General features: G+C 39.7%; 1 protein-coding gene across 1 annotated transcript; it reads right to left on the reverse strand.

The window, feature by feature from the left end:
• LOC110692612 lies at positions 1–769 on the reverse strand. The gene is made up of 2 exons (XM_021869642.1): positions 309–769; positions 1–64 (listed from the first exon to the last, which is right to left on the reverse strand). The coding sequence occupies exons 1-2, from the start codon at positions 767–769 to the stop codon at positions 1–3; spliced, it is 525 nt and encodes a 174-aa protein (XP_021725334.1).
• Between the last annotated feature and the right edge of the window lie 24,416 nt (positions 770–25,185).

Here is a 25,185-nt window from a genome sequence, read left to right on the forward strand (position 1 = left end):
TTAATATTTCTTCAGTATATCTTTATCTTCCAAAACATCTTTAAATTTCCAAGTATTATAATAACTGCACAAAAATAAACATCAGAAAATCAGTGACAGATTAAAGTAAATAAATTACAATGTAAAGTAAATAAATTTCAACTTAAAGTAAATGAGAAAAGTACAAAGGTAAAATACCTAAAAAAAAGTATTAAGTATAATAACACTTGCACAAAAATAAAAAGTAAATCAAGTTAAATGTTAAAGTAAATAAATAACTGATTAAAGTAAATGTAACACATGTAAAAGTAAAATACCTGAAGAACTACTTGTTTGGACAGTTTCTACTGTCATGTGAAACACTAGATTGCCCACAAGCTCTACGGGTTCTGCCCTTTTTGGATTTTTCTTCATAAGCTATTTCTTTTGCACTCTTCAACCACTTTGAACTTATGGAAGAACCTTTATTAAGACACTGATTTGGAAGCAAGATGTTTACATCTACTTCATTTGACCCAACCATAACCTGAATATCAGCATCTTTCACCTCTTTTGAACTAGTTGCATTTTCAGGATTATTCTTTGTCAGCATTTGCTCCTCAAATGAAGATAATTTCCTAATAAGCTCAGATAAATCATCCTCAGATTGCTCAGATAAACTCACACAACTGAAAATCTTGGACCACACATCACTCAACAATTGCTTCTTCTTATCATACTTAGAAGCATCATCTAGAACATCATTTATGGCTGAAGCTTTCTTCAGAATGTCTTTTCTCAAACGATTCATGATATAAAGATTAAGAATTTTATGTATAGACTTGCCTTTCATAATAAACAGAATGTGTCTACATAAGATGCCTTGACTCTAAAACTTAATACAAGTACAACTGCACTCATATGTGGCCAAGTCAAAATGTACATCAAAGTTTTTCCTTTTCTCATGATCAATAATTACAGAAAACTCCACACCATCTCCATACAGAGAACTACAACTTTCAACACCACATGACAAACAGGCTGCCTGGCATTCTTCTTGAAAATCATAAAAGATGGCACGATTGTAAACAACAACAGCGTGCTTTTCTAAGTGTTAGTGCTGCAATTTGTAGCGCATGTCTTTTCAACAGCGTGCTTTTCTCCATAATTCATAAGGAGTCTTTTCAACAGCTTTTGACGGAGCTCTATTCAGTGTTAGTGCTGCAGTTTGTAGCGCATGTCCCCAGAAAGAGATAGGGAGTTCACTAAGACCCATCATTGATCGAACCATGTCTAACAAGGTTCGATTCCTCCGTTCGGACACTCCGTTCCATTGAGGAGTTCCGGGGGTGTCCACTCTGAAAGAATGCCATTTTCTTTCAAGTGATCGTCGAATTCATGGCTCAAATATTCACCACCTTGATCCGATCGAAGTGATTTAATTTTCTTGCCAAGTTGATTTTCAACTTCTTTCTGAAATTCTTTGAATTTCTCAAAAGATTCAGATTTATTCAACATTAAGTAGATATAGCCATGTTTACTATAATCGTCGGTGAAAGTGATGAAATATCGGTAACCTTGTCTTGCGGGTGTACTCATTGGTCCACATACATCCGTGTGTATTAGACCTAATAAGTCACTTTCCCTTTCTCCCAACTTGGAGAATGACTGTTTTATCATCTTGCCTAATAGACATCCTTCGCAATTTTCAAACGACTCTAAGTCGAATGAGTCAAGAACACCTTCTTTGAAGAAGTTTCTTGATGTGCTTGATGTTAATATGGCCAAGACGATAATGCCACAAGTAGGTTTGATTCGACTTGATGGTCTTAGTTCATTTGGTATCATTCCTATTTTATTTGTGTAAAGCATGCAATTTAATTTGAACATATGTTTGAAAGATAATCTTTGAAACAAATACGTTAGAAGTCTTTCATTTCAAAAATCTTGGTGTCCAACACCATTGATCAAAATATTGTTCAAAAGCATGATAAAACTAGGATTAGTTTTAATTATATCTCAAAGATAAAATGGTGCATGCAAGCACGACCGAAAAACCATCTTCGTCGTCTTCTTGCTCTTGCACCAACACTTGATAAGCTTTTCACTTGGTTCCTGAAAAGGCAACATAAAGTGAGTCATACTTGGTATCCAATACCTTATGATAAGCTTAATTCACAAGTGTTTAGGAAGATACCTGAGGTAGTCGGAATGATCCCCTCTTCCTTGAAGAGCATGCATTCTCTCTTGTAGTGGCCTTACATGCCATAATGGAAGCATCTCATCTTTGCCTTGACCTTCTCGAACTCCTTCTTCTTAGCTCTCAAGGGCCTTTTGGTCATTCCATAGGCGGTGGATTGGCTAAGAAGTTGCACCACCTCCTTGAGGGAGTGTATCTCCTTTCCCACAGCGATATGCACTCTAAGTACATCATAGCCCGAGTGGAGTGAAGCAAGCAAGATATGCCCCGCCATCTAATCTTCCAATGGGATTCCGAGAAGCTGCATGTGTTTGAAGACTCTAGTCATTCCAAGCACATGAGGTCGGAGCGACATGCCGGGTCTCAATTTGGCATTGTAGACCTTTATCCAAAGCCGGCGCCTTTCCTTAGCAAGAAATCCCACGTTTGGTGGCTTTATCCTCATGTTGGAAAGTGATCTAGTCAAGTCAAACACGAGGCCATCAAAGTTTCCATTGTCACTCTTGGTGAATTGACAACGTCCTCAAGAGCTTTGAGGAACATGTCTGGGAGATAGGAGGTAAGACTTTCCTTCCAATCTTCCGGGATGGAATTTGCCATAAGTCGTGAGACCTTTTTGCAATTTGAAGATCATTCTTCATGAGCCTCATCGGTCATGATTCCTTTGGCAAAGAAGCTTGGAATGGGAGTATCAAGAGTATACTCCAAGGAACAATTTTGGAGAGTTCTCCTGAGTTCCTCCTCCCATTCCTTGAAGTTGACCAAGTTTAAGGAAAAGGCCAACTTCTCGGGGAAGTCCGGGCACATATGGTCGTTGTTTGAGTTACTTGCTGACATGGTTCTACAATTGAAAGAATTTGAAGTGAAAAACCATTCATAAATCAATAAGTTGAAATTTAAAACGTTCATGCATATATTCAATCTTATTGAGCATTTTATCCACGCATTTAAAATGTCCCTTATGGGCGAGAATAAAATGATTCCGTGATCCCAAAGATCAAGAAATGGTTAAACATGCTTTGGCTTGTCTTAATCATTAAATATCTTAAGGTAAGCAATCTAAATGCTAATAGCTCCAAGCTACTCCCGATTTGATAAAATGTCGCATCTAATGCATTCTTGACATTTTATCTCTTTTGCCACGACATCTAAGGATTCCTTACATATATCGTTGAGCTTAACTAAGACAACTTGTATACCTAGTATACCTTACGTTCCTAGGGAAGTAGTGATGCCTCTCTTTGGCGTAATCCATCACTTACGCGCATTAGTTCGGTAAGTGTTGTTCTTGGAACGACAAATTTTAGCTCAATATTATTAAGGGACCTAGGGTTTCTATGTTGGTTGACTTAAGTGAACTTAACTAATCGTCGCAACATAATAGAAATCCTAGACATGCATCTAGTAATCATATATAATAACAATATATATAAGGCATAAAAATAGATGCATTTAGCAACTAGCATGACCCCTTGAAATCTTCAATTTCCATGGGTCTTCATCTTGGCTCGTCTTCATCGAAACGCCGTCTTGAGACATCTTGGCCAAAATAGAATAAAAGAAGCTAGCTAGAACAACTAAGATTAATCTAATAGTACAAAAATACTTAACGGCTTGCAGACCGTATTTAGATTTACAAAAATACATAACGGAACGTAGTCCATATTTTCTATCCTAGTCGGGCCCCACTAGTTGCCATTTTCAAAGACCTGTTTTGAATAACAATCTTCCATTCATCCATTCACTATTTGTGAATAGCACATGCAATTTTACGAAATACATAATTAAACATGCAAAACTACTAACTAACTTAGGTGGTTAATCCAATTAACACGCCTAATTAAAACTAGTCAAAATTGTTTAATCCATTATTTCTAAAAGCTCACGCAATTAATTAAGCTCCCACTAAATTCCGCATCCGTACTTAATTAATCCGATGAATTAAGTCGGCATAACCCAAAATTTGTCAAATTTTGTAAAACCGAAAATTGAGGTTTTTAGCCTCGTTAAATAATTACATAAATAATTTAAAACGGCAAAATTTTCGCAAATATACATAGCTCAAAATTAAGCAACGAGGCCCCATCCTAGCATAATGCATGGCGCACCATGGCTGCTAGGCAGCAGTGGGCTGGCTGGCTGGGGCTTGCTGCCTCGCTGCCCAGCAGCAGCACAAGCTCGCTAGCAGCTTATGCCTCACACGCACTAGCAGCATTAAGGGGCTGGGCTGGCGCTTGGTGCTAGCATGCTGCGCCCAGCACATCACACTACGCTGGCCAGCACCACGCATGCCTGCACGTATGCTGGCGCCTGGCAGCAAGTGGGGGCTGGCTGGTGCTTGCTACCATGCTGCCCAGCAGCGCTCCCAAGCACCCAGTAGCCAAGGCCACTGCCCAAGCCCAGCCTTAGCACCCCTCGCCACACAGCCATGCAACATTGATTCTTAGCCATGCGCACACCATAGGCAGCCTACATGTGGGCTGCTAGGCAGCCCGGCTAGCCTTGGTGACGCTTGCGGTTTTGCATCGATTTGCGTGCATTTTACTCGGGATTTTAATTCCGATTTGTGTGTGACAATAATTAATTCCAAACTACATTTTAGAATCAATTTGAGGGAACATAAAATAAAATAAGTCTAACTTAAATAATTTTTATTTTATTGGTGCACAAGCCTAAATTATCCAAAATTTTTAATTTTGAACAAAATTAGGTCTAACTTTATGCTTAAAATAAAATGAGCTATGTCCATAATTAATCTTGCCAATATGCAAATTAATAATGGGTTTGACAAATGGGAGTTGGAAAAATAAATTAACCATCCAATGATAAAAATTTTCCAACTTTCATACTTGTGTAAAATACCAAGATTACATCTTCCAATATGAAGATTAATCAAATTTTACTCACAAGTAACTGAACTTGATGGATTTTAATCAACCAAACATGAAAAATCCAAACTTTGTTCAACATGGAATTTAGGGTTAGGGTTCCAATCATTTAAACCTTTAAAGATTAGAACTTTAACATTATAGGAACTTAAAATTACAAGATCACAACAAGCTTTCACATTTTATTGCAATTTATTTGCAAAATTTGTGAAAAACAAGTTTATGTGAAAAATGGCATATCAACTTAAGCACTAATAAAACTTCCATTATTATGCTTAAGGATATTTTAAAACCAGTAGATTAGTGATTTAAATGTGCATTTAATCTAACCTTGTAATGCTTGCATTAATCAAGGCTTAAAAAGAATTAAAGTTTTCGTTGAAAATCGAAAAAACCCAGAAAAAATGGATTTCTGGTTCAAATTTGGCTTCTGGACAGTTTTAAAAGGGTTGAATCTGTTCCAGAATGTCGATTCCACCCAAAAATCACTATTTTTGAGGCAAAATCTAGGTTCGACAGCCAAATCGAGAATAAAATCAAGTTTTAAAATTAATTAAAACGAGCATCTAATCTAATTAGAAGAACATGAACCAGAAAAATAAATTTTTTAAAAGACCTTAATTAAAATTAATTGCAAAAATTAAAAGGAGCGTGGCTCCGATACCGCTGTAGGGTTTCGTAGTGAGTCGACACTACACGGAAGGAAACCCACCAAGACCTGCCCCTTAATTAAAACAATTAACAAGCATATTAAACTTAATCAAACAAGATTAAGAACAAGAACTATACCTTTGTCGAGTGCTTCGCTCCCAAAGAGCTCTTACATCAAAATCCCGAAAACACGAGATCTCCGACGGATCTTACCCTCGACCCGACCCGAGCGTCCTAAGTCTTGAAGGTTAGTCAAGACCCGGACAAAATAACTATGAGTTTTACGAATCAAATGTTTCTCTTAATTAGAGTTGCCTTTTTAATTCCACTCAAGGTTGTTCATTCCCAAATACCCAAGCTTGGTATTTATAGGGAAATGAACCCTTGATTTTTCATCCACCACCAATGTGGGAGTGTTGAATATCAATGATTTATTTAATTTCCAAATTAAATAAATAATCAAGTAAATGACATTGCGAAAAGTGGCATGATCATGTGCAAAGAAGTAGTGCCCAAGGCTAGGTGGGGGGACCATGTGCCTTTCTCCCCAAGGGGTTGGATTTTGGTCCCCACACCCTTCCTTAATGCCGCCACACAGCTGCTGGGCTGGCAGCCAGCTAGCATGCCAGCTAGCGCTGCCAGCTAGCACATGCCCAGCAGCCTAGCAAGTCAATGTGTGCTGGCGCTGGGCGATGCTGGTGCTGGTGCTGTGTGCTAGCGCCTAGCGCTGCTAGCACATAGTGCTGGCACTAGCCCCCAGCAGCCCACGCACAGGCTAGCACGCACACACACCTTGCGCACCATTGCTAGCACATCCAGCATGCGTGCTGCTAGCGAGCCACACATGCTGGCCCCTTCCCTCGCATCATGCTACGCACCACGCACTACGCACCAGCCTTGCATCATGCACCACGCATCTCCTAGCAGCCTTGATGCGTAGCAATGCTGGGCTGCTGTGGGTGGCCTAGCAACGTGCTGACGCCCAAGCCCCTTGCACACGCATGGTGCGCTTCTTGGTGCTGCCATGCGAAGGCTAGCACGCAAGCCAGTACGCATGCTGTGAAGGGCTGCCTGGTGCCTTGTGGTGCTTGCGATAGGCTGCCATGGCACGCCTAGGCTGCGATGGTGCACCTAGAGCTTGCGATGAGCTGCCATGGCACGTCTAGGCTGCGATGGTGCACCTAGGCTACGATGGTGCGCCTAGGCTGCGCCTAGCCATGCTAGGTGCATGCTAGCTTGAACTAGTCTAGCATCCACATAGCTAGGCCAGTGTGATGCTAGGGCTATGTTCATACTTGTCGCTTTGTGATTTTGCGATGCTCGGTCTCGACGCCCTAGGCTCGATATCCGACGTCTGTATTCGTAAAACTCTGTCGACTCATTAAATCCTTTTGGATTAATTCGTCGTCTCGGATAGGTGATTCGATTAGGTTCGACCCGAAGGGTTTAGTTAAGATTAAGCTGTAATATCAATTGTACCTCGATATTACTGATCGGAAGCGGCCTCCACCTAGGCATTCTGATCACTTGACCTTACTGAAGAATTAGCTCTGTAATAATTCTGAACCCTCTATCGGAAGAATACACTTGTTGGAAGGACACCATTCCTTTCAATTCCCAGTCTTGCATTGTATGTTTCTCTTACTAAGAGGACCTAATCTCCTGAGTGCTCCCGTTATGATCCCCAGTTACGGCAGACGTTAGGCAACATCAAAGTGACTAGTTCTCAAACAAGAAAACTTCACAATACTCATGGTCGAGGAAACGAGTTCCGATAGCTATAATGAGAAATATACTTATGACAATTTTTGAATCTCTTAAAGTACTCTCATAGGTCGATCCAGTGCAGTTCCAAACTGGCACCTGTGCAAATGATTTATGACCATGATGTCCTTGCAGTACAAGAAACGGTGCTGTAAATCATACTACACACTAATCTCTGTTGGTCATCAATCGTCCATCAGTTAGATGACCTCGATTAGGGATAATTTTTGTTTTAAATATTCAATGTTCACTTAACAGGTGTTTCTTTATCCAAGACATGGTCTGGATACCCTGTTTTGAATATTTCCATAAATCGAACGGACTCATTATTTAATTCTAAACCACAATTAAATAGCAATGGAGTGAATGATAATTTTGCACAAAATTAACTACTCCATTAATGAATGGTTTCAATATAGCGTCTTACATTAAAACAACCAGTTTAATTAAAACACATGTACAGGGAATTTCAAAGCCAGTCTCCTACGTGCTTGATTCCCATTGCCTCAACGTGCTTGTTGTGTTTCACTTGAGGCAAAGGTTTAGTCAAAGGATTGACTACATTATCATTCGTGCCGATCTTGAAAATTCTAATTTCACCCTCGGATTTCCATTCCCTTATCATGTGAAATCGCCTTTGGACATGTTTGACCTTCTGGTGCTCTCTTAGCTCTCTAGCTTGAGCGTTAGTTCCATTGTTGTCATAGTAGAGATCTATCGGACCCTTGATGGAGAGCACAACACCAAGTTCACTGATGAACTTCCGAATCCAAGCAGCCTCCTTAGCAGCTTCTAAAGAATCCAAGTATCTGGCTTCAGTTGTAGAGTCTGCAGTTGTGCTCTGCTTGGCACTCTTCCAGCTAAATGCTCCTCTATTTAGGCAAAATATGTACCCTGACTGTGACTTGAAGTCGTCTCTGTCAGTTTGGAAGCTAGCGTTGGTGTAACCTTCAATAACCAGATCTTTATGGCCACCATAAACCAGGAATTTATCCTTGTTTCTTTTCAGGTATTTCAGGATATTCTTGGCCGCGGTCCAATGCGCCTCTCCTGGGTTTGATTGGTATCGGCTCGTAGCACTCAAGGCATACGAGACATCTGGCTGGTACATATCATCGCATACATGATCGACCCAATTAGCGAAGCATATGGAATCTGATCCATTCTCTCTCGCACAACAGGTGTTTGTGGACACTGTTTCTTGCTGAGAGTTATGCCATGGGACATGGGTAGATGCCCTCTCTTGGCATTCTCCATGTTGAATAGTGCCAGTACTTTATCAATGTAAGTACTCTGGCTCAATCCAATCATCCTCTTAGATCTATCCTTGTAGATCTTGATGCCCAATATGTACTGTGCCTCTCCTAAGTCCTTCATTGAAAAGCACTTTCCCAACCAGCCCTTTACGGACTCCAGTAATTTTGTGCTGTTTCCAATGAGCAGTATGTCATCGACATGTAGGACTAGGAATGCGATGTTACTCCCACTGACCTTCTTGTATACACAAGATTCATCTTGATTCTTGATAAAACCAAACTTGCTGATGGCTTCATCAGATCGCTGAATCCAACTCCTGCTGGCTTGCTTTAGTCCATAAATGGACTTCTTAAGCTTGCAAACCTTTCCTGCGTTGCTCGGATCGACAAAACCTTCTGGCTGTGTCATGTACACAGTTTCTTCCAAAATCCCATTCAAGAAGGCGGTTTTGACATCCATCTGCCATATTTCATAATCGTAATATGAAGCAATCGCTAGAATAATCCGGACAGACTTTAACATTGCAACTGGTGAAAAGGTTTCATCATAGTAAATCCCATGGACTTGCCTATAACCTTTTGCCACCAGTGTAGCCTTGTATATCAATACATTTCCATCCTTGTCTGTCTTCAATTTGAAGATCCATTTGCAACCAATGGGTGTGTAACCCTCGGGCAAATTCACCAAGTCCCAGACTTGATTTTCAAACATGGAGTCCATCTCGGATTTCATGGCCTCTTGCCATTTAGCAGAGTCGGGGCTCGTCATAGCTTGCTTGTATGTCGCTGGCTCATCTCCATCCATAACTAAGATGTCTTGATCATCGGTTAAGACAATACCAATGTATCTGTCTGGTTGAGATCTTTACCGTTGCGACCTACGAAGGGTAATAGGTTGAGCATTTACATTGTCTGTTTAATTCTGACCAATCTTCCCAGCTGCTTCCAAATCACTTAGATTGTCAGTTTTATCAAGTTGAAATTGTTGCTCGTCCTCTCGAACTTCGTCGAGTTCGATTTTCCTCCCACTTGTCATTTTGGAAAGGTGTTCCTTCTCCAAAAAAGACACCATCATGAGCAACAAACACTTTGTTCTCGGATTTATTGTAGAAGTAATACCCTTTGGTTTCTTTTGGATATCCCATAAAGAAACACTTATCCGATTTGGGGTGAAGTTTGTCCGAAATTAATTGCTTGACATATGCTTTGCATCCCCAAATCTTGAGAAAAGACAAACTAGGAGGTTTCTTAGTCTATAATTCATATGGAGTCTTTTCATCATCTTTTGACGGAGTGCGGTTCAGTGTTAGTGCCGCGGTTTGTTACGCATGTCCCCAGAAAGAGATAGGAAGTTCACTACCCATCATTGATCGAACCATGTCTAACAAGGTTCGATTCCTCCGTTCGGACACTCCGTTCCATTGAGGAGTTCCGGGAGGTGTCAACTCTGAAAGAATACCATTTTCTTTCAAGTGATCGTCGAATTCATGGCTCAAATATTCGCCACCTCGATCCGATCGAAGTGCTTTAATTTTCTTACCAAGTTTATTCTCAACTTCTTTCTAAAATTCTTTGAATTTCTCAAAGGATTCAGATTTATTCGACATTAAGTAGATATAGCCATATCTACTAAAATCGTCGGTGAAGGTGATGAAATATCGGTAACCCTGTCTTGCAGGTGTACTCATTGGTCAACATACATTCGTGTGTATTAGACCTAATAAGTTCACTTGCCCTTTCTCCCAACTTGGAGAACGACTATTTTATCATCTTGCCTAATAGACATCCTTCGCAATTTTCAAACGACTCCAAGTCGAATGAGTCAAGAACACCTTCTTGTAGAAGTTTCTTGATGCGTTTGACGTTAATATGGCCAAGACGACAATGCCACAAGTAGGTTTGATTCGAATCGATGGTCTTAGCCTTTTTGGCGGTATCATCAATGTTATAGACTTGTTTGTCAAGAGAAAGCACATAAAGACCATTTTCTGAATATGCTTTACCATATAAAACATTATCGAAATAAAATGAACAACTATTGTTCTTAATTCAAAATTCAAAACCTTTGGCGTCCAACGCCGATATTGAAATAATGTTTTTGGTAACTCTAGGAACATGATAACAAATTGTCAAGTTCTAAAATAAGCCCAGAAGGATATGACAAACTGAGAGTTCCAGCGGAGACGTCAGACATTCTTGCTCCATTGCCGACCCGAAGCTCAACCTCTCCCTTCTCTAGCCTCCTATTTATCCTTAGTCCCTGAGCATTGGAACAAAGGTGTGAGACACATCCGGTGTCTAATACCCATGATGTTTTGCTAGCGAAGTTTAAGTCTATAACAAAAATACCTGATGAAGAAGCAACGGTGCCGTTCTTCTTATCTTCCTTGAATTTGAGGCAGTCCCGTTTCCAATGTCCCTTCTTCTTGCAATAGAATCATTCGGAATCGGACTTGGAATAGGCTACCTTCTTGTCCTTGTTGCTCTTGGCAGTGTTTGACTTAGGAGGAAAATTTCTCTTTTTCCCTTTAAAGCTCTTCTTCTTGCCCGGACATTTGAATGGCTTGCCCTTCCTCACCATAAGCATGTCATGCTTGCCGTCATCTTTGAGGGTTTGCTCGGCTTGCTTCAACATACCATGAAGCTCGGTGAGGGTTTTCTCCATGTTATGCATATTATAGTTCATCTTGAACTGATCATAGCCTTTGTGAAGCGAATGGAGAATGATGTCAATTGCCATCTCGGTTGAATACCCAGCATCAAGCCTTTCCATGTTCTCAAATAATCCAATCATTTTGAGGACATGCGGGCTGACTGGCTCTCTTTTTTTAAGCTGGCTCTCAAGGATTTGCCTGTGGGTTTCGAACCTTTCAGTTCGGGCCTGCTCTTGAAACATATTCTGAAGCTCAGAAATGATTTCAAAAGCCGTCTCCTTTTCAAAGAAGATCTTTTGAAGGTCCGGAGACATAGTGGCCAACATGATGCATTTGACATCCCGATTGGCACTTTGCCATCGGTTAAGGGCCGCCTGAGTGACCTCCTCATTTGGAGCGTCGGGCATTTCCTCATCAAGGACACATTCTTTTTGCTCTTGCATTAGTACAATGCGCAAATTTCTTTGCCAATCAAGAAAATTTGGCCCGCACAACTTCTCCTTGTCGAGAACTGAGCGTAAAGAGAATTGGTTGTTGTTTGAGTTACTTGCAGAAATTGTTCTACAATTGAAAGAATTTGAAATGAAAAACCATTCATAAATCAATAAGTTGAAAATTAAAAAAGCGTTCATGAATATTTTCAATCTTATTGAGCATTTTATCCACGCATTAATAAATTGTCCCTTATGGGCGAGAATAAAATGATTCCGAGATCCCAAAGATCAAGAAATGGTTAAGCATGCTTTGGCTTGTCTTAATCATTAAATATCTTAAGGTAAGCAATCCAATTGCTAATAGCTCCTAGCTACTCTCGGTTTGATAAAATGTCGCATCTAATGCATCCTTGACATTTTATCTCTTTTGCCACGACATCTAAGGACTCCTTACTGATATCGTTGAGCTTAACCAAGACAACTTGTATACCTAGTATACCTCACGTTCCTAGGGAAGTAGTGATGCCTTGCTTTGGCGTAGCCCATCACATACGCGCATTAGTTCGGTAAGTGTTGTTCTTGGAACGACAAATTTTAGCTCAATATTATTAACGGACCTAGGGTTTCTATGTTGGTTTGATTTAAGTGAACTTAACTAATCGTCGCAACATATGAAATCCTAGACATGCATCTAACATTCATATATAACAATAATATATATAAGGCATAAAAATAGATGCATTTGGCAACTAGCATGACCCCTTGAAATCTTCAATTTCCATGGGTCTTCATCTTGGCTCGTCTTCATCGAAACGTCGTCTTGAGACATCTTGGCCAAAATAAAATAACTAGCTAGAACGACTAAGACTAATCTAAAGTACAAAAATACTTAACGGTTCGCAGACCGTATTGAGATTTACAAAAATACATAACGGAACGCAGTCCGTATTTTCTATCCTAGTCGGGCCCCACTAGTTGCCATTTTCAATAACCTGTTTTGAAAACAATCTTTCATTCACTATTTGTGAATGGCCCATGCATTTTACGAAATACACAATTAAACACGCAAAACTAGTAACTAACTTAGGTGGTTATCTAATTAACGCGCCTAATTAAAACTAGTCAAAGTTGTTTAATCCATTATTTCTAAAAACAAAATGCTCACGTAATTAACTAAGCTCCCACTAAATTCCGCATCCACACTTAATTAATCCGATAAATTAAGTCGGTATAACCCATAATTTGTCAAAATCAAAAATTTTTGCAATAGTCGGAAAAATCAAGGTCTAACCTCGTTAAAATAATTACATAAATAATTTAAAACAGCAAAATTTTCGCAAAATTGCATAGCTAAAAAATTAAGCAAAATAGCCCCACCCAAGCATGGTGCATTGCGCACCATGGCTGCTAGGCAGCAGTGGGCTGGCTGGGTGGGGCTTGTTGCCTTGCTGCCCAGCAACAGCACAAGCTTGCCAGCAGCCTACGCCACATAGCACCAGCAGCATCAAGGGCTGTGCTGGCGCTTGGTGCTAGCATGCTGCGCCCAGCACAACACACTACGCTGGCCAGCATCACGCATGCCTGCTCGCATGTTGGCGCTTGCCAGCAAGTGGGGGCTGGCTGGTGCTTGCTACCACGTTGCCCAGCAGCGCTCCAAGCAGCCAGCAGCCAATGCCACTGCCCAAGCCCAACACTCTAGCACCCCTCGCCATATAGCAACGCAACATTGATGCTCAACCATGCGCGCACCATAGGCAGCTTACATGTGGGCTGTTAGGCAGCCAGGCTAGCCTTGGCGACGCTTGCATTTTTGCATCGATTTGCGTGCATTTTACTCGGAATTTTATTTCCGATTTGTGTGTGAAAAAATTAATTCTATATTACATTTTAGAATCAATTTGAGGAAAAATAAAATAAAATAAAATAGGTCTAACTTATATAAATTTAATTTTAATGGTGCTCAAGCCTAAATCATCCAAAAATTTATTTTTGAACAAATTTAGGTATTTCTTTATGCTTAAAATTAAATGAGCTATATCCATAATTAATTTAGCCAATATGTAAATTAATAATGGATTTGACAAATAGGAGTTGGAAAAATAAATTAACCATCTAATGATAAAAATTTTCCAACTTTCATACTTGTGTAAAATAACAAGATTACATCTTCCAATATGATGATTAATCAAAATTTTACTCACAAGTATTTGAACTTCATGGATTTTAATCAACCAAAATGAAAAATCCAAACTTTGTTCAATATGGAATTTAGGGTTAGAGTTCCAATCATTTAAACCTTTAAAGATTAGAACTTTAACATACTTGGGAACTTAAATTACACATTCACATCAAACATTCACACATTAATGCAATTAATTTGCAAAATTTGTGAAAAACAAGTTTATGTGAAAAGGCATATCAACTCAAGCACTAATTAAAACTCCATAATTATGCTTAAGGATATTTAAAATAGCAGTAGATTAGGGATGCAATAATTCATTTAATCTAACCTTGTAATGCTTGCATTAATCAAGGCTTTTAAAATTTTCGTTGAAAAACGAAAAAACCCCAAAAACTTGGGTTTCTGTTTCGAATTTTTCTTCTGGACAGTCCTTAAAAAGGGTTGAATCTGTTTCAGAATGTTGATTCCACCCAAAAATTACTATTTTTGAGCCAAAACCTGGGTTCGACAACCAAATTGATAAAAAATACGAGTTTTAAAATTAATTAAAACGAGCTTCTAATCTAATTAGAAAAGCAAAACAAGAAATTAAATCTTACTTTAAAACACCTTAATTAATTAATAATTGCAAAAATTAAAAGGAGCGTGGCTTTGATACCACTGTTGGGTTTCGTAGTGACCCACACTACGCGGAAAGAAACCCGCCAAGACCTGCCCCCATAATAAATACAATTAACAAGAAAAACATAATTAAAACACAAGAAAGGATAAAAGATTATACCTTTGACGCGTGCTTCGCTCAACAATGAGCTCTTACTTGAACCCCGAAAATACGAGGTCTCCAACGGGATCGTACCCTCGAACCCGACCCGAGCGTCCTAAGTCTCGAAGGTTAGTCGAGACCCGGACAAAAAAAACTATGAGTTTAACGAATCAAGGTTTACTCAAATCAAGAGTTGCCTTTTAATTCCACTCAATGTTGTCTATTCCTAAATACCCAAGCCTTTGGTATTTATAGGGAAATGCACCCTTGATTTCAATTCTCCCACCAATGTGGGAGAGTTGGTAAAAATCAATAATTTATTTAATTCCAAATTAAATAAATAATTAAGATCAATCACAACGCGACAAGTGGCATAATTATATGCTTATGAGTGATGCCCAAGGTTAGGTGGGGGGGACCATAGCATTGCTCCCCAAGGCTTTGCTTGGTCCCCACACCCACACACAAACCGCCTCAAGGAGGGATGTGCTGGCTTCCAGCTAGCGTGCCAGCTAGCGCTGCCAGCTAGCGCAGCCAACAGCCTTGCATCCCCGGCCAGGAAGTGCGTGCTGGTGCTGGGCGATGCTTGGCGCTGGTGCATGCTAGGTCTAGGCTGTGCTAGCAAGCTGGCGCTGGCCTAACACTCCCATGCATTGCCTCGCACACACTCGCATCCCTCGCACAGGCTCTACGCATAGCCATGCCTGCCAGCCCCTCACGCACGCAAGGCCTAGCATGCGTGCTGCTAGCGAGCCACGCATGTTGGGCTTGGTGCTGGGCGATGGTCCACATGCACACGCACTGAGCGAGGCAAGTGCTGCTTGCTAGCTTGCTGTGCTTGGTGCTTCCATGCGAAGGCACGCACGCAAGCACACAGCTATGCGAATGCTCGGTGCTGCATTGCGAGGCTGCTGGGCGATGGTGCACATGCACACGCACTGAGCGAGGCTAGTGCTGCTTGCTAGCTTGCTGTGCTTGGTGCTGCCATGCGAAGGCACACATGCAAAAACACAGCTATGCGAATGCTCGGTGCTGCATTGCGAGGCTGCTCGGCGATGGTGCACATGCACACGCACACACGCATGTGCCTAGCACTGCGATGGTGCTGTGCGTGGTGCTAGGGTTGCGATGGCGCCTAGGCATCATGCTAGGGTTGCGATGGCGCCTAGGCATCATGCTAGGGCTGCGATGGTGCCTAGGCATGATGCTACGCCTAGCACACCATGGTGCGCCTAGCACACAAATGGTGCGCCTGGGCTTGGGATGAGCTAGCCTAGCCTAGCTACGGCTATGCTCGTATTTGTCGCTTGTGATTTTGCGACGCTTGGTCTCGACGCCCTAGGCTTGATATCCGTCGTCTGTATTTGTAAAACTCCGTCGACTCATTAATTTTCTTTAGGATTAATTTGTCGTCTCGGATCGGTTGTTCGAATTATTAAGCTGTAGTATTAATTGTACCTTAATATTACTGATCGGAAGCGGCCTCCACCTAGGCTTTCCGATCACTTGACCTTACTGAAGAATTAGTTCTATAATAATTCTGAACCCTCTATCAGAATAATACACTTGTTGGAACGACACCATTCATTTCAACAAGTTTATATTCGCCCCATATTATGAGGAGTACGTCTGATTATGTCAAATTCATTTGTTTCCCCTGTTTGTATGTTGTACATGGCTAGTTATCGATTTGTTTGTTTAATGTGAATTTATGTACGTAGTTTGCATTGGACCCTGCTGGTGATTTGTGTTTCCAGTAACACAATCTTCCTTTTTGATTCTGCTCAGCTACCTCATCCAAGAAAGCGCCTCATGAAGTTCATACTACAAAAGTAAATATAACTTCCTAGTGTTGATTATCATTACATAACTCATTTATTAGTCATACTAATCAAATTTGAACTTACTTTTCTATATAGTGTAATGAAGAAGATAAATTGTCGAGCTCCTCGAGGTCCTACATGGAAATCACCGATGGTAATGCCACATGATATTGTGATTTTCGTAATAAACAATGCGTAAGATGTTGCTAATTGGCTATGCATGTTTTGTTCATGTACTTTGTTCCTTATGCTAGTGCACACAACAAGATAACGGAGTTGATTGTGGCCTATACGTGATGAGATTCATGTTTGACATAGTGAGTCACTGTACAGACACACTACAGCTTGATGAGGTATGCCATTGACTATATCTTGTAATTTCAAGCATTAGCGGCCTATAACTAAGTGATAATGACATGTTATGAGTAAGAATGAGTTCACTTGACAAGAAATGTAGGAAATAGGAATCATAGTAGTCAAATTGGCCTTACTTGGGCCATTTTGGATGAAAATGCATCCTAAAACCCTTAAATTGCTCTTTTCTTGTAATTTCAAACATTAGCAGCCTATAACTAAGTAATAATGACATGTTTTGAGTAAGTATGAGTTCACTTGACGAGAAATGTAGGAAATAGGCATAATAGTAGTCAAATAGGCATTACTTGGGCCATTTTGGATGAAAATGCGTCCTAAAACCCTTAAATTGCTCTTTTCTTGTAATTTCAAGCATTAGCAGCCTATAACTAAGTAATAATGACATGTTATGAGTAAGTATGAGTTCACTTGAAAAGAAATGTAGGAAATAGGCATCATAGTAGTCAAATAGGCATTACTTGGGCCATTTTGGATGAAAATGCGTCCTAAAACCCTTAAATTGCTCTTTTCTTGTAATTTCAAGCATTAGCAGCCTATAACTAAGTAATAATGACATGTTATGAGTAAGTATGAGTTCACTTGACAAGAAATGTAGGAAATTCTTGCTTTAATTGAACTTGTAAATGTATTTTTACATGCATAACCTAAGTAATTCACTCTAACTTACTTTTTGTTTATTCTAAGTTTTGCAAGGTACAAACGGGACGTCCGTTCACGAGCGAAGAACTTAATGAAGTTCGAGACATGTTGGCGTCCTTCATCACATTTAATTTGTAATATAATTTATGTTTGAACTTCTTTACTACATTACTGATTAATATTGTTTGTAATTATGACACTTTTTCCTAATTAGTATTGCATTTTGGGATTGTTATCAATACGTATGTATTGTTAATATTTTAATTATTATTAATATTATTATTATAATAATAATAATAATAATAATAATTATTAATTATTTTTATTATAATATCCTAATGGTAGAATTAATGCAGGATCTATATGTTCTCATTATTATTATGTGTATTAGTATTAATATTATTACATATTATTGCCGAGAAAAAAAAATCAAACACAGTTAAAGGCTCCGGTTCATGCTTCAAACCGGTGCCAATAGTATTGAAAATTAAAAAACAAAAGGTGCGTCATTATGTTGGCACCGGTTAACCGGTGCTAAAGGCTTTAGTTGGCACCGGTTAACCGGTGCTAAAGGCTTTAGGTGTCCTTCTCCTGTTTTGTGCTTTATGTGCTTGTGATGGCTGCTTTGCTCAGTCTTTGTGGGTGGTGTTTGGGCTGTTCTGCTGTTCTCCAGCTTCCTGGTTCCTGCTATTGTCCTGGTCTGCCGGGGGTGCTGCGTTGCTGTGCTGTGCTGTAGTGCTGTTGGTGGTTGTTGGTGTTGTGTTGTTGTGTAGTGTATTGTAATTAGTGGTTGTATGGGCTGTTATTTTAATCTAGTTGTTCTGTTGCCTCGGTTTTATCTAGTTTGTGCTAGGAGTGTTCCCTTTATGTAGGGTGTGTTTTTTTTGTCTTGCACTACTAGAAATAGGCCGATTTCCGACGGACATGTTTTTCCGTTGGAAATTCAGTAAATTCCGGCGGAATAAATTTCCGTCGGAAATTTCCAACGGATTTCCTACGGAATAAAAATCCGTCTGAATTTATGGGCTTTCCGACGGAATACTCTGTCGGAAATTTAATGTTTCGACGGAAATAAAATCCGTCGGAAACTTCCTACGGATTATTCCGTCGATACATTAAATTTCCGGCGGAAATAAAATCCGTCGGAAATTTCCGATGGAATATTCCGTCGGAAATTTTATTTTCCGTCGAAATGTAATTAAATAATAAAAAAAAAAACCTAACCATACACAACCCTAAAAAATACCCGGATCCCCCCTTTTATTTCTCGTTTCTCTCTCCTCTCTTCTTCTCTTTCTCTCTCTTATCTTCTCCTTCTCCCGGAGTTCTCCTTCTCCTCTCATTCCCCTTTTTCGATCTCCTCCTTCACAGCCACACCATTTCGGCCATGTTATTCTCCTTTTTCGATCTCCTCTTCTTCTTTTCAATGGCGACCACACCATTCAGGCCACCGCGCAGCGACAACAACGACCCCAGTAGCGTGGAAACCACCGCAACGACAACAACAACACCAGCCCAAGCAGCAACGACAATAACAACTGTAGCTCTATTTTTTTTTGTTTTTTTGTTTTTTTTTTAAAAAAAAACTTGATTATAATTAAATTTTTGATATAATTGTAATGTTATTTTATTAATTTCAGAAGATAATTGTATAATTGTATAATTATTTAATTTATTTGATTTCAATTTTTTTTTTGTTTATTTTTTTCGATTTATGGTTGTTTCGATTTGTGGTTGTTTTGAGTTTTGGTTGTTTCGGTTTTTAGTTGTTTTGATTTTTGGTAAGGGAATTGGGGCTGTATCTAGGCAGATTTGGCGTTTTCGATTAGGTTTTTTTTTTTCTTTTCGTATTTTCTCGTATTTTCGTATTTTTTTTTCGTATTTGGGTTAGGTGATTGGTCAGGGTGGGTGGGTTAGGTTGTTGGTTAGGGTAGTTATGGTGGGTGGGGGAAGTTTGGTCGGGTCTGGGTTGGGGGGGTGGGGGGTCTGGTCTGGGTTGGGGTTGGTGGTGCTGTGGGTAAAGGGTTGGGATGCGTGGGTTAGATGGTTGGGTAGGATGGGTCTAGGTAAAGGGGTGGGGTGGTTAGGGTAGGTCTGGGTTAGGGTGGTGTGGTTAGGGTGGGTTTGGGTTAAGGCTGGGATGGTTAGGGTGTGCTTAGGTTAGGGTGGGGTGGTTAGGGTGGGTCTGGGTTAGGGTGGGTGGTTATGCGTAATGTTGAGCCTTTTGGTTTTGATGGACAAATTGACAAACTCGACTAATGAATGTTTTGAGTCTTTGGTGAATAAAGGATTCAAGCAAAGTTCGTTCCGGAGTAGGAACTTGGATGCGGAGTAGCATTCTTTAAAAAAGCCTCGTGCAAATCTCACGTTCTAGTTTTAATTGTGAGCACTCAATAATATAAAGTCGGAAAGGAACTCAATGACTTATGTTAAAGACTACTGGAATAAAAGTTAGTTTTAAAAGATAATTTCTTAAAGAAAAGATAATTTGTAAAAGTTTTAATAAAGATAATTATCGAAGATAATTATCTAGTTGTTTTAATAAATAATAAATTTATCTTTTCAAATAAAATCTTTTTAAACAAACTTTTGATAATCTTTTAAATAAATATTTGATAAAGTTAGCAAGTGGTTTTTCTGTGAGAAAATCTTTTATACGGCTAATGGTTATCAAGTTGTTAGGATAGTGGTTTAATTAGATAAGGCTAGGAAACCTCTTCATGATCACAATCTGTCAAGATAACTCCACAAGTTGTTAGTGGGTTGTTGACATGTGGACGTGATTATGGTGGAGGTTAATGACTAAGCCTTCTCTATAAATACTCATGCAAACTATCTCAGCAAAACATAACTCTTGAGCATAAAAATTCCAGTAGCCATCTAATAACATAAAGAGAGTTATTTTCCTTCATATATTCTTGAGTGCAATAGGTATTTGTAATCACAGATTGTATTCAAGTACTTAGGGGTTGGGATTGTGAGTTTGTAAAGTGAGGTCAAGGAAGCTTCGTTGCTGAAGTCTTCTGTGAGAGTTGGGAACAAGTTCCTAATTTGTGGAACTTGTTAACGGGTTTGAATCTTCACTTGTAAAGAGTTTGATTACTTAGTGGAAATTTAGAAAAGCCTATATCTTCTCTCGTCACTATTTCATTTAGTTAAATTCCGCAAAAAGTTTTTAGATTTCACCTCAAATACAATTCACCCCCCCTCTTGTATTAGCCAGTTAGACTTTCAGTTGGTATCAGAGCGGGAACTCAGAGCACGCAGGCAACCCTGTTGAGTAAGTTCCTGGGAAAATGGCTTACACAGAGGAAAAGGAATTCGGGAGTACATCCATTCAAAGGCCTCCATACTTCAACGGCAAATATTATCCTTTTTGTGTTTTTATAGATTCATATGTGAATTGAAGTACAAGTTTAGCTTGAAGACTACATATTTAGCTCAAGTGGGAAGTTAGAAAGAATACATCCATTGTACTTGCTATATTGGTATGAATTATAAACTTCTCTAAGCTATATATATTTCTTTCTCTTTATTGTTTTAATAAAAGTTTTTTCATGCTATTACAACTTGTGTATTATTTAATGACAAATAAATACAACAATATATGAAATGCTTGCATCATCATATGCCTAGATACCCGTTTAAAGCTTTCTCATTAGGAGAAAGTCTTGAATAGTCCCCTGTTGGGACTGTTCTTGAACGTTTACTCTCACTTAGGTGGTGAATGTATGTCTTTTTTTCGATTTTAAGGAACATCTTGGCTTACCATTTCCTCACCATGTTCTCTAGGTACATATGTGGGTAAGTTATTACCTACGTCGTGTACTTGGAGAATTGGGGGGAAATGCCGCCGGATTTTCCTTAAAATTGGAAAATCGACATACATTCACTAGTGAGATTACACGTTCAAGGATGGGTTAGGTTGGAGTGATAAGGACACTTTGGAAGCATATATGCATTTTTGTATCTATATGAATGTTATATGCATGGTGTGTGTTTGAATTTGATTTACATATATAATAGATGTAGCAATTATACATTATTTGTAATATGTTGCCATGTTTAGAGACAATTTACTTAATGGAGAAGGATCGTGGATGGATGTATGGTAGATGTGATACATTGGAATTATTTGATGGGGTTCAAGAGTTTTGCGAGAGGGCTTTATCTTATCAGCGCAGAATGGGTGTCTAATGGCTTTATCAATATTGTCCTTGTGTTGATTGTAATAATGTCAAGGTAGTCAATAGTGTTGATATCATTAGAGATCATGTAGTTTGTCGTGGGTTTAGGCTTAAATACCATGTGTGGATTTGGCACGGTGAATAAGGAGAGTACAGTGGGGATGTTGATGGGAATGATGTGCATGATGATAGAGGCAATGACATTCGTGTGGACGAGGAATACAGGAATGATGAACATATTATTGATAATGGTGATGAGGATGGATTTGAGGATGATCAGGTGGATGAGGTCGAGGATGAAGGGGTGGATGAGATGATGCGTGGTGTAGAAGATGACGTGTTTGAGTCATTATCGGAGGCTTATAAAAAGCCTTTGTATCATGGGTGCAAAAAATACTCCAAACTATCAGTCGTGCTAACACTTTTTAACATTAAGTCGAAGCATGGGTGGACGGACAGTAGTTTTACTTCTTTGTTGACCGCGTTAATTGAGATTTTGCCCGACGGGAATGAAATTCCTAAGTCTTACTATTACACAAAGAAGCTCATGTGTCCATTTGGTTTGGAGTATAAGAAGATACATGCATGTCCTAATGATTGTATTCTTTATCGAAATGAATATGAACAATTGGAGGAGTGTCCACGATGCAAGAAGTCGCGCTACAAGCGCATGAGTTGCAATGTTGGTACGAAGGGACCTCCCGCTAAGGTGTTGTGGTATCTTCCCATTATTCCAAGGTTTAAGCGTCTATTCTTAACACCAAAAGACGCTAAAAACTTGAGGTGGCATGTAGTGGGAAGAAAGAAAAACAGAATGCTGAAGCATCCAGCCGACTCCCTGCAATGGAAGAACATTGATATGAAGTTCGGGGAATTTGGTGATGAAGTCAGAAATTTAAGGCTTGGTTTGTGCACGGACAGGATGAATCCATTTGGCACTCTTAGTACCCAACACAGCACATGGCCGGTACTTTTAGTGATCTACAATTTGCCTCCTTGGTTGTGCATGAAACAAAAATACGTAATGCTTTCACTTTAAATAACGGGTCCAAGGCAACCTGGAAACGACATAGATGTTTATCTTGCGCCACTTGTTGACGATTTGAGAAAGATGTGGGGCGAAGGGGTTTCCGTTTTTGATGCTCATAGGAATGAGATGTTCACATTGCGTGCAGCTCTTATGTGGACCGTTAATAATTTTCCTGCATATGGCAACTTGTCTGGGTACAAGAACAAAGGAAAAAAAGCATGCTCTATTTGTATTGTTGACACCCCAAGCATACACCTTGATAATTATCACATAGAGGTGTACGTGTGTACTCAAAGGTTGCTCAGGCGTGATCACCCGTACCATAGGTAGAAAAAGTTTTTCGATGGGAAAGCGGAAGAGGGCACTGCACCTAGGCCATTGACTGGTGAGGAGGTTTATGCTCGTGTTAAGGGTATACGAACAATATTTGGGAAAACAGAAAAAGCTACGGACTCAACTGCTCTCTTCAAAAAAGAATTAATCTTTTGGAAGCTTCCGTACTGGAAAGAACATGACGTTAGGCACTGTCTTGATGTAATGCATATAAAGAAGAATGTGTTTGATGCTCTCGTGGGAACGCTGATGAATATTCAAGGCAAAACAAAGGACGGAAAGGATGCACAGTTAGAATTGGAAAAGAGGGGGGTTCGTCCAGAATTGTGGGCTCAGAAAAAGGTTAGAAAGGGAAAGGAACATGAAACGGATAATGAAAGGAGTTCGAGAAAAGGAAAGGGGAAGAGCAAGGGAAAGGGAAAGGCCACGGATGCGTCGAAGAAGAAATATGCGGGACAAGCCAAGGATGACAAGGCTTATTTACCTCCGACTTGCTACACATTGTCTAGGGTAGAAAAACGGATGTTTTGTGCATGTCTGTACGGCATTAAGGTTCTATCAGGGTACACATCTAACATGAAAAGATTTGTATCCTTGAATGGATAATTGAAGCTGACAAGTATGAAATCCCACGATTGTCATGTTCTGATGCAAGTATTCCTACTGATTGTAATACGTGGTATTTTACCAAAGCACGTGAGGGAAGCTATTACAAGCCTCTGTTTGTTTTTCAATACAATATGCATCAAAGTGCTTGATCCTTGTATACTTGATGCTTTACAGGCGGATGTGGTTGTGACTTTGTGCAAATTTGAGATGTACTTCCCACCCTCATTTTTTGACATATTGGTGCATTTGATTCTTCATTTGGTGCGTGAGATTAAATTGTGCGGTCTAGTGTTCATGAGGTGGTGCTATCCTTTTGAAAGACACATGGGAACATTGCAAAATAAGGTAAGGAATCGAGCTCACCCTAAAGGAAGTATGATTCAAGGGACCGTGGCTGAGGAGATTGGTAATTTTGTGGCCGACTATATAGCCGTTGCTGAACCTATTGGTATTCCTACTTCTCGACATGAAGGGAGACTTGATGTTCATGGCACAATCGGGTCGACACGAATGTCACCTGATCGAGATAAGTTCTTACAAGCACACCTACATGTGTTGCACCATGTTGCATATGTTCACCCATATTTAGACGAGCACATGGCTAGTTTGCGTGATGAATTTCCATCGAAAGGTGAAAGGGCATTGATGCAGTTGCATAATAAGAATTTTGTGAGTTGGTTTTGTGATCGAGTGATGGGTGGAATGGATGAGAGTGTCATAGATACAGTAAGGTGGCTTGCTTATGGTCCTCGGGATGATGTTCGCTCATTTAAGGGATATGACATAAATGGGTACACATTTTGGACTGAGCGTCAGGATTTGAAACCTTCCTTGACCCAAAACAGTGGATTAACGCTTGTGGCATTGTCAAGGGAGTTTGCAAGTGCTAAGGATAAATCACCCGTTGATCCAGAGTTGTCATACTACGGTCGAATTCAAGAGATTTGGGAGCTTGATTATTGTAACTTCACGATTGCCCTTTTCCGGTGTAAGTGGGTTGATAATATCAGGCGTAACGTCAAATATGATGACTTTACTCTTGTAGATCTTGGCCACCTGAATGATAGTGCGGAACCATTCATCCTTGCATCTCAAGCTAAGCAAGTGTTTTACGTAACTGGCCCAGCCTACTCAAAATGGTCTATTGTGCTAGCCGGCAAAAGAAGAATCCTTGCCGTTGGAGATGTCGAGGATGAGGAAGAATATGATGCGTTTGATGACTCGACACCTTTCACTGTTCCTAGATCTGTTGTACCAAATGAGATAGACGACCAAGCCAATTACATTCGATCAAACCACAACGAATGAATATTAGATTGAGGTACTATTTTTTGTTTGTTTGAAATTGTATGTGTAGAAAGTATTATTAAATCGAAAATTAGATGAAAATGAATGAAATTGTTAACTTACTTGCCCATTTTTCTTATTTTCTTTTAAAT

This window comes from Chenopodium quinoa, unplaced genomic scaffold (genome assembly GCF_001683475.1).
Source record: "Chenopodium quinoa cultivar QQ74 unplaced genomic scaffold, ASM168347v1, whole genome shotgun sequence".
NCBI classification, from domain to species: Eukaryota; Viridiplantae; Streptophyta; class Magnoliopsida; order Caryophyllales; family Amaranthaceae; genus Chenopodium; species Chenopodium quinoa.